This window comes from Amphiprion ocellaris, chromosome 3 (genome assembly GCF_022539595.1).
Source record: "Amphiprion ocellaris isolate individual 3 ecotype Okinawa chromosome 3, ASM2253959v1, whole genome shotgun sequence".
In the NCBI taxonomy this organism is placed as follows: domain Eukaryota; kingdom Metazoa; phylum Chordata; class Actinopteri; family Pomacentridae; genus Amphiprion; species Amphiprion ocellaris.
The window spans coordinates 27483465-27493078 of record NC_072768.1 but is presented as its reverse complement, the minus strand read 5'-3'; the positions used below and the strand labels follow the sequence as shown (position 1 = coordinate 27493078).

General features: G+C 45.7%; 2 protein-coding genes across 2 annotated transcripts; both read right to left on the bottom strand.

Annotated features, from left to right (window-relative positions):
- Positions 1-1679: 1679 nt before the first annotated feature.
- LOC118471450 (uncharacterized) lies at positions 1680-5519 on the bottom strand. Its single transcript, XM_055009205.1, has 3 exons — positions 5316-5519; positions 2142-5130; positions 1680-1787 (listed from the first exon to the last, which is right to left on the bottom strand). The coding sequence occupies exons 1-2, from the start codon at positions 5517-5519 to the stop codon at positions 2422-2424; spliced, it is 2913 nt and encodes a 970-aa protein (XP_054865180.1). The 3' UTR covers positions 1680-1787; positions 2142-2421.
- A 996-nt stretch (positions 5520-6515) lies between these two features.
- LOC129348583 (uncharacterized) lies at positions 6516-8989 on the bottom strand. Its single transcript, XM_055009204.1, has 2 exons — positions 8773-8989; positions 6516-8419 (listed from the first exon to the last, which is right to left on the bottom strand). The coding sequence occupies exon 2, from the start codon at positions 8241-8243 to the stop codon at positions 6516-6518; it is 1728 nt and encodes a 575-aa protein (XP_054865179.1). The 5' UTR covers positions 8244-8419; positions 8773-8989.
- Between the last annotated feature and the right edge of the window lie 625 nt (positions 8990-9614).

Genomic DNA, 9614 nt, shown 5'->3' with positions numbered 1-9614 from the left:
TCGATTAGCATTGCTAACATTAAAGCTAATATTTACTATGCTGACTTTCTTCTCTGGTCAACACACTCAGAAATAAACTCCACCAGCATCTGGAGTGCATGGGACACATTATATCTGACACTAAAGCTGCATATAAAGTGCAGTAAAACCAGCACAGATACGAAAATAGACACTTATCGAACTATCAGAGTCCTTTCAGTGTCTGCTGGTAGAATCAGCCGAAGGTAGAAAACTGGTTAAAACAAGCCAACGGGCAGAAAAACTGCCTGAGGAAAAGATTCTGCTGCTCCACTGATAAATAAATCAACAGTTAATATATCAGAATTAATCCCAACGAGGAGAGCAGAGTTTATGGTGAATGAGCATCTGGGCTGCCTCCTCCATAGGACATGTCAATCATTCCAGATTGGACTGTCAATCAAGTAACTACGCCCCCTGGCTCCGCAAAACTTTAACGCTCTATATAAAATTCAATATTGATTTATTTTAAGATCGGCCACCTGATCTCTCATTTTGACCATGAAATCTAACGGGAAAAAAAAAATCATGAGCCATAGAAAAGCAGTCTATCAAATTTTAGCTTTTCCCATGTAGAATTGGGGTCTATGGAGCCAGAGCTTTTTGGAGCCAGCCCCTGGCAGATGGTGTGATATTGCAAGTTTTTGACACTTCGGTGTTGGCTTCATTTTTGGAGCCAGACGCTACGTCCATCTTTATATACAGTCTATGGGGTTGACCAATAGCAACAGACCTATCAGCCAATCATGACAGTTTTTTTTTTTGTTGCCATGTCTTGTTTCATCTAGTGGGTGTCCTGAGTGATGCTATTCAGGCAGGCCAAGTGCTAATTAGTTTTTCACACCTCTGCCATGCTCTAGGTGTGAAGTCTCATTCCCTCCCTTGCCCCACACACCCACCCCTCTACCCCAGAAACATGGTCCATTTCTGGCAAATTACGGCACAGGCAAACTTGGAATTTACAGCCTGTGAACTGCAGATAACTGCCAGGAACTTGGTAGGTTTTCGGCAATTCACAGGGCAAATAATCTGGCATCTCCTAAATGGCCCTGGGTCAATTGAACGTGGCAGTGCTGTTTGGATTGTGTTGGAGCAGTGTGAACTGGAGAGGGGGGTGAGGGTGAATCTGGGATGCCCAGCTGACTTAGGACGGGTCACCAGTCTATCACAGGGTTACACAGAGACAAACAATCACACTCGCATTCACACCTACAGACAATTTAGAATCATCACTTAACCTCAGCATGTTTTTGAACTGTGGGAGGAAGCCAGAGAACCCGGAGAAAACCCACACATGCACAGAAAAACATGCAAACTCCATGCAGAAAGATCCCAGGCCAGGGTGCGAACCAGATGATCTCCTGCAAGACCACAGCGCTAACCACCGAGACACTGTGCAGCACTGTTTATGAATATGCAGCTGAATAATCTCTATGCCTGATAGCAGCCAGAGGATAAATTCCAGCTGCACAAATGCAGTTTTGAACAGGAAATCATCAGTGGTTTAGTGTATACTATGATATTTGATTCCGTTCCAATTGCCTGGGCTGATGAAGCGATTAGATGAAGGCTGAAAGCTTTAAAGGGAAAAGTAAATGCTGCTTGTAACACAATTGTATTTACAAAAAGGTGCTGTACTGTCCTCGCTGAGACGTGTGCGTTTCAACTAGACAGCTAGCTAAACTTTGACTCAAAAGACAAGACGTGTCCTCGTTGTAGTTGTGGCTTTAATTACACGCTTGCCATCTTGAGCACAAATAATAGTGAAACTGCAAAACACAGAAACACAAAAGACAGAATTAGCTATTTTTCCTTGTTAATCACAGTGCCTGAAACAAACTAGAAATGGCTGCTGCACAACTGCAGGCAAACCAAAGAAAATGCCCAAAAGAGGCTTATTTAGCTTATCTTTTTAACCTAGCATGAATTAACTTATTATTTTAACAGTAGGCCTTTAGTATTTAACTTATTGCTCCTAGCACAAATATTCTGACAACGTATCTCTCAACACAGCATTTACAATGTCTTTTTACAAAGTTTCCAAGTTCGCTTTTAGCAGCTAATAAACCACGAATTACCATCACAAAACTTGACAAAACCTCTAACTTTATGAAAATACCTACAGGCGTTGCTTCTGCCCGGAGTGGAACTGATTTGTGCTTAGTTATTTGCGTGTCAAACAGTCTGTGCTTTGTGGTCTCCTCTCTGCCTGCGTCTGCCGTCTGCATCTCAGAGGAAACTCTCTCCTCAGCACGTCCGGTTGCTGCGAGGCCCGTCAAAATAAGAGTGGTAGTTTCAAAATAAAAGTCCTTCTATTAAAATGCATTGAAACGTGCCTGAAAGGCAGAACACTCCCCGCCTGGCCTGATAAGGTCACTATGGAACATTAGCAAACTTTAAACATTAATTTATTGGCAAAAGAACAACTATTTCCGAAATAGGTCTCTTAAAAGTCTTTAAAGTTCCCTGCTCTGATGTTTGGAGTTGAACTTCCCTGACTCTTCCATCACTTCCAGGAAAAACAGCAGTAATCTTCGCCATTGGCCAGTTGTTGCGTGCATTTTGACAGTCTTTCATGAGCACAATGTCTCCTTCTTTGACATTCCTTCTCATTTCAGTCCATTTCCTTCGAGTCTGTAGAGTTGGAAGATATTCCTGACGCCAGCGACGCCAGAACTCGTCCGCGAAAGCTTGGACTTGTCTCCATTGTTTGCTGTAGAGATCTTTGTTTGTGAATTCTCCTTGGGGTGGTGGGACTCCCACTTTCTGTGTGAGAATCATGGCAGGGCAGAGAATGGAAGGTGAGTCTGGATTGTTTGGGACTGGAACCAGGGGTCTGGCATTGATGATTGCGGATACTTCCGTCATTAGAGTGCACAAAACATCGTGGGTGAGCTGAATGTTGTCTTTGAGCAAGATAGCGTCCAGGATGCGTCTTGAAAGTCCGATAAGCCTTTCCCAGGACCCCCCCATGTGGGAAGCATGGGGTGGATTGAACACCCACTCACAGTTCTGCTCACTTAAAAACTTCTGCATTGACACATTTGGATTTTTCTGGCTCAGCCCCAGCTCTTTGGCTGCTGCCACAAAGTTTGTTCCACAGTCTGATCGGATCTGCTTGACAGGTCCACGTATTGCGAAGAACCTCCTGAGTGCATTTATGCAGCTGGAGGTGTCCAAGGAAGCGATGACCTCGATGTGGACAGCCCGTGAACTCATGCAGCAGAAGAGCATAGCCCACCGTTTGTTCTCAGCGTGGCTACCTCTAGTGCGCCTGGAAATGACTGGCCAGGGCCCAAACACGTCCACTCCAACGTACGTGAAGGGAGGGGACACTTGCAAGCGTTCTGGCGGCAGATCTGCCATGAGCTGTTGTTCTACTTTACGACGCAGCTGTCGACATGTCACGCACTTGTGCAAAACTGAGGCGATGAGTCGTTTTCCTCCAATGATCCAGTAGCCTGCTGCTCGGAGGGCGCCTTCGGTAAAGTGACGACCTTGATGTTTGACTTGTTTGTGGTATTGTCTCACTAGAAGCAGGGAAATGTGACTGTTCTTTGGCAAGATGATCGGGTTCCGTTCTGTTGCGTTTATCTGAGCATGTTTAAGTCTGCCACCGACCCAAATCAAGTCCTCTTTTAGAACTGGATTAAGCTTTTGAAGTGCACTGTTTCTGGGCACAGGTTGATTGCTTGCCAGAGCCACCATTTCTTGTGAGAAAAACTCTTCTTGAGCCGCTTTGATAATGACATGTCTAGCTTGAGCCAACTCATCAGAAGTACATGGAAGCTTGCACTGCTGGACTACCTTGTGTGTGTCAGACTTGTTTTGTTTGTAAGTCTTGATCGCATGGATGAGAGTTGCTATTGCTCTGGTGAGTGAATGCATAGATGAAAAGCGTTGGAAACGTGTGGCAAAACACTTCTCTTGAGTTTGTGTCAAATAACTGCTCACTTCAGCTCGTATCTCTGTATCTGTTTCAGGATTTACAAGTTCAAAGGTTTCTGATGTGTTTTCAGGACCAAGTTTTGGTTTGTGCAGAAAAGCTGGTCCAGTGAACCATGTGGTCCGTGTAAGGTATGCTGCTGGAACCGACCTGGATGCGTGGTCCGCAGGATTGTCATCGGTGCGAACGTAGAACCACTGGTTTGGTTTTGTAGACTGATGGATGCGTTGGACTCGGTTGTGAACGTAGACATGGAAGCGTTTAGTCCGATTGTGAATATATCCGAGGACAAATTTGCTGTCACAGAAAAATTTGACAGAGTCCAGCTTCAAGTCCAGTTCATCTTGGATGAGATCAGCAACCTCCACAGCCAATACCGCAGCGCACAGTTCCAAACGTGGGATCGTTGGTTGGGAGAGTGGAGCTAGTTTAGCCTTTCCGAGAATGAATCCAACATTGACTTGTTCTTCAGCTTGAATCGTCTTGAGGTACGCCACGGCTCCAATGGCTTTGACAGACGCATCGGAAAACACACACAGCTCTTTGTGTTCAACTTTAGAGAGAGACGTAGGAGTATATGCTCTTGGGATGTGCAGCTTGTTCAAATCTTGTAGAGAGTCCCTCCAAAATTCCCACTGTTTTAGCTTTCCTTCAGGAAGGGGAGCATCCCAATCACACTTGTCAGCACAGAACTCTCTCAGCAGATGTTTGCCCTCAATGGTTACAGGGGCGAGCATGCCTAGGGGATCAAATATACTGTTCACCGTAGACAGAACACCTCTGCGCGTGAAAAGCTTTTTGTCTTCAGATGCTTTGAATGTGAAGGTGTCCGCAGTGGTTACCCATAGCAAGCCTAAGCTACGTTGCACTGGAGTAGCTTCAGCACTGAGGTCCAAGTCTTTGAGAACTGCTCGATCTTCTGGGGCGAACGCTTGCAGGACAGCGCTGCTGTTCGAAGCGAACTTGTGCAGCCTCAAGTTTGACTCACTGAGCGAGGCTTGAGTTCTCTGGAGGAGGCTTATGGCTTCGTTGTCTGTTGGCACACTGATGAGGCCATCATCAACATAAAAATGGCGCTCAACGAACTTGACTGTGTCTGCTCCATGTTTGTGTGCCCCTTCCTGGATAGCTCTCCTGAGTCCATAGATGGCCACAGAGAGAACGGGCTGTTCCCAAAAACATGCACCCGCATCCTGTAGTTGATGATCTCTTTGGACATGTCGTTGTCTCTGTGCCATAAAAATCTCAGGTAGTTCCGGTGGTCACTGCAAACGAGGAAGCAGTGGAACATTTGCTGAATATCTGCAAGTATAGCCACTTGTTCCTTTCGAAAACGAATCAAAACCCCTACAAGGGAGTTGTTTAGGTCCGGGCCTTTGAGGAGAGTGTCGTTCAGAGACATCCCTGAGTGCTTTGCGCTTGAGTCAAACACCACGCGTATGTTGTGTGGCTTCTGTGGATGAAAGACTCCGAAAGTCGGCAGATACCAGCATTCCTCATTTTCTAGCAATGGCGGAGCAACCTCAGCGTGGTTGTTCTGAAAGATCTTTTTCATGAACCTCAAGAAATTGGTCTTTGACCTCTGGCTTTCTTCGCAAAGTCTTTTGAAGGGAGTAGAGACGAGACAGAGCATACTCACGGTTGTTGGGGAGCCGCTGACAGCTGAGGTCTGAAGGGAAGGGGTGCCACCCAGTGCTTTGAGTCGTCCCTAAACATTTCTGTGTCCATTAGCTGCAGAAAAATTGTGTCTTCAATGGACGGGCCAAGTTTATTGTCAGAAGCTGTTTCATTGAACACATTCTGTCCTAAGGTCTCCAGTGATTTGTTGCCGGATTTGCTTATTTGGTCCCGCCCTTGGCAGGTGTTCTCGATCACCTTGATAGAGCTGTTGCAGGGCCGTGCAGATAGAAGGGGCGGCCGTTTTCTAACACGTTGGTTCTGTACGAGCTTACTGTAGGCTTGTGTGCATTTCCCAGACACACGTCTCCAATCAGGACCCATCCCAGGTCCAGTTTCTGCGCGAAAGGAGCGTTGTGGGGACCATTTACTTGTTGGCGAACCTTGTGAAACTCTCAGAATGTCTCTCCCTAGTAAGATCAGGATTTCCGCATTGGGGTCAAGCTCCGGAATGTACTGTGCAATTTTCTCGAGGTGAGCGTGACAACGAGCAGCATCTGGCGTGGGGATTTCAGAACGCCGTCGTTAGGTATTGTCGTTGCATTCGATTAGTGGCGGCAGTGAGAGAACTCTTTTTCATCAAGAGATTCGATCTGGAAACCTTCTGCTTTGCGTCCGGATGTTTCAAGCGGCCCAGCACAAGTTTTTAGTTTATACGGGAACAGAGGGCTTTTTGACACTGAAACAGTTCAAAGAAGTCTGAGCGGACCAGGAGCGATTACTTTGGGTCATCGAGGGATCGCGTAACATGTTGGCTGCTTTTCCACGTTGCCCTTGATGATACACTCGAACCAGGACAGATCTTAGAGCAGGATCTACTTGTTAGCCCAGACCACAAACTTGAGTACACTGTGAACTTACTGCTGTGTCGACGTCAGTTTTGTTCCTCCTCCCCGCCGTCTCTTGCTGGGGGAGCAGGCCTGGTGGAACCTTGAGGTGACACGCTGATGTGCATTGCTGTGTCGTGGCGGTCGCTGTTGCACTCGGAACACTTTACCTGGGCTTTGCAGTCCTTTGCAAGATGACTAGTTGCCGCGCAGCATTTGAAACAGATCCCACTTTGTTTGAGAATAGTTTTCCTCTCCTCGATACTTTTCGCTCTGAATGCTCTACACTTTCTCAGTGGGTGTGCTTTGTTGTGGATAGGGCAGTTTTTCTCTAGTCCTCTGAGATGCATCACTTGTGGATTTGTTGGCTGGTTTGCCCCTGTAGAAACCTCAGTTTTATGAACTGATATTTTGTTTCCAAAGCTCCTTGAAAGCGCTTCATGCTGTCTTTCATGACTGCGAGAAAACAGAAAGCTTGGATCGTTCCTCCTGCGTGCTTCATTACAGATGAAACTGGTGAAGTAGTCAAATGGTGGAAACTGACCTTTGTATTCTTCCTTATACCTTGAGCCGACTGTGAGCCACTTGTCTTGAATCCCGTAGGGAAGCTTTTCTATTATGGGGCCAATGCCTCTGGCAGTATCCAAGTACGAGAGTCCTTTTAAGTACCCCTCTTCTTTTGCACCTTGAATTTCCATAAGCAAGTCACCCAAGTCTCTCAGCTTGCTGTAATCTTTGGCAGATATTTTGGGGAAATTGTCAAGTCTTTTAAACAGAGCCTTTTCTGTCACTTCAGGTGCAGCGTAGCACTCTTGGAGGCGTGCCCAGGCCTTCTCCAGAGCTACATTTGGGTTCCCTGCGTGCACTGATCGAATCCTTTTGACATGTTTGGCGGACTCAGTCCCGAGCCGCTTAACTAGCAGATCCAACGTTTCAGTGGCTGTGAGTCCTACACCTTCAGTAGTGTTGACGAATGATGACTGCCATGCTCTGTAACTTTCGGGTTTGTCATCGAACGGGTAAAGACTTGTACTTATTAAGTCGCGGCGGGCCAAGTAACAAGCTAAGTGTTCTGTATCCGGTGTTGTGCTGATGGGTGGGCCCATACCTCGTGGGACATACGATGGTGCTGTAGCGTTTAATGAAAACCCGTGAGAGTATTGAGTTGACTTGGGTTTCGCTTGGGGTCCATTCTGCCCGTCATAGTTGTTTGCATGGCTGCAACGTTTGAGATCATTGTCGCTGAAAGCTGCATTTTCTTGAGTATTATTGTCACTGGTCTGCACATGCACGTCCTTTGGTGATGGGGCATGCCACGTTACAAAACTTCCATCTGAATCAGGTCCTGCGAATTGTGAAGCTGCAGTGGCTTGGTTTGGCTGTGACTGAAGATGTGCCTGTTTTTCAACATATTCCTGTGTTCTTGTCTTAATGTCCTTTTCTAAATTTTCTCGAGCAATTGAATCTGATTTGTCTGACTCCAGTTCTTCAGCCGCTTCTAATGCTTCAGCTTGTGCTATGGCTGCAGCTGCCTCTCTCTTGTATTCCAGCGCTTTTAACTCTGCGTCCAACTTTGCTTTGCTTAACTGCAACTCTGCTTCCTTTGCTGCACTTTCTACTTTAAGCTTTGCTTCTGTGTCGGCGTATGAAGCTCGTGCTTTGGCTGCTTCGGCCTGGGCTCGTGCTTGAATTGCTGTGCTAGATGCGGAGGAGCGAGAGCTTTTTGCAGTTTTGGAGCCTTTGTCTGACTTGCTTGCTTCTGGCTTGGCGTCCATCTTCTTTTCAGCTGAACTCCGGAAATTCTCGCCTTTTCACTGTACTGTCCTCGCTGAGACGTGTGTGTTTCAACTAGACAGCTAGCTAAACTTTGACTCAAAAGACAAGACGTGTCCTCGTTGTAGTTGTGGCTTTAATTACACGCTTGCCATCTTGAGCACAAATAATAGTGAAACTGCAAAACACAAACACAAAAGACAGAATTAGCTATTTTTCCTTGTTAATCACAGTGCCTGAAACAAACTAGAAATGGCTGCTGCACAACTGCAGGCAAACCAAAGAAAATGCCCAAAAGAGGCTTATTTAGCTTATCTTTTTAACCTAGCATGAATTAACTTATTATTTTAACAGTAGGCCTTTAGTATTTAACTTATTGCTCCTAGCACAAATATTCTGACAACGTATCTCTCAACACAGCATTTACAGTGTCTTTTTACAAAGTTTCCAAGTTCGCTTTTAGCAGCTAATAAACCATGAATTACCATCACAAAACTTGACAAAACCCTCTAACTTTATAAAAATACCTACAGGCGTTGCTTCTGCCCGGAGTGGAACTGATTTGTGCTTAGTTATTTGCGTGTCAAACAGTTTGTGCTTTGTGGTCTCCTCTCTGCCTGCGTCTGCCGTCTGCATCTCAGAGGAAACTCTCTCCTCAGCACGTCCGGTTGCTGCGAGGCCCGTCAAAATAAGAGTGGTAGTTTCAAAATAAAAGTCCTTCTATTAAAATGCATTGAAACGTGCCTGAAAGGCAGAACAGGTGCGTTTGATTTTTATATTCACAGACAAGATGAGATTTAGCGGGAGGCGACATCTGAAGACAACATGTCAGATGACAGCAGGGGAGGACTTGATGAGTAACAGCTGAGTTAAAGGCTCCTGTGCAGCTCCACGGCTCATCTGCATTGACTGATTCAGGACGGCAACATCGCAGCATATTGGAATCTGCATCGGCAACACACAGTACAAAACAACAACTGCACGTGCTATTTTGGTTATGAAGATTTGGGTTGTGAGTAAGCTCTTGCATAATCTGAATTTGCCGGTAATAGTATGTAATGTACAGGAGCCAGTGATGCTGTGTAGAAACACCAACAACAACCTTACAAGTTTCTCCATTTTCTTTGTTGTCTACGATACTGAAGAGAGTATGTTCCAAAGAAACCTTTTAATTTACAGTGACAACATCATCTAGCAGCTGTAGAACTATGACTCTCCTTTGTCAGAAGCAAAGTAAACAGACAAGTTGTATATGAGTGGATGGATGGGACCACACAATGATAGATTAACTCTTTTAGTTCATGTTGGTTTCTTTTGACAATGACCACTGTAATCCTAAGCAAGGTGATATTTTTGTAACTATGATGGTGGGG

Coding starts and splice junctions, on each gene's coding strand:
- LOC118471450 (XM_055009205.1), bottom strand. CDS start 5,519: ATGAAAAAGATCTTTCAGAACAACCACGCTGAGGTTGCTCCGCCATTG. Junction 5,131..5,315: donor CGGACCTAAACAACTCCCTT/GTAGGGGTTTTG, acceptor TTTTGGGAACAG/CCCGTTCTCTCTGTGGCCAT.
- LOC129348583 (XM_055009204.1), bottom strand. CDS start 8,243: ATGGACGCCAAGCCAGAAGCAAGCAAGTCAGACAAAGGCTCCAAAACT.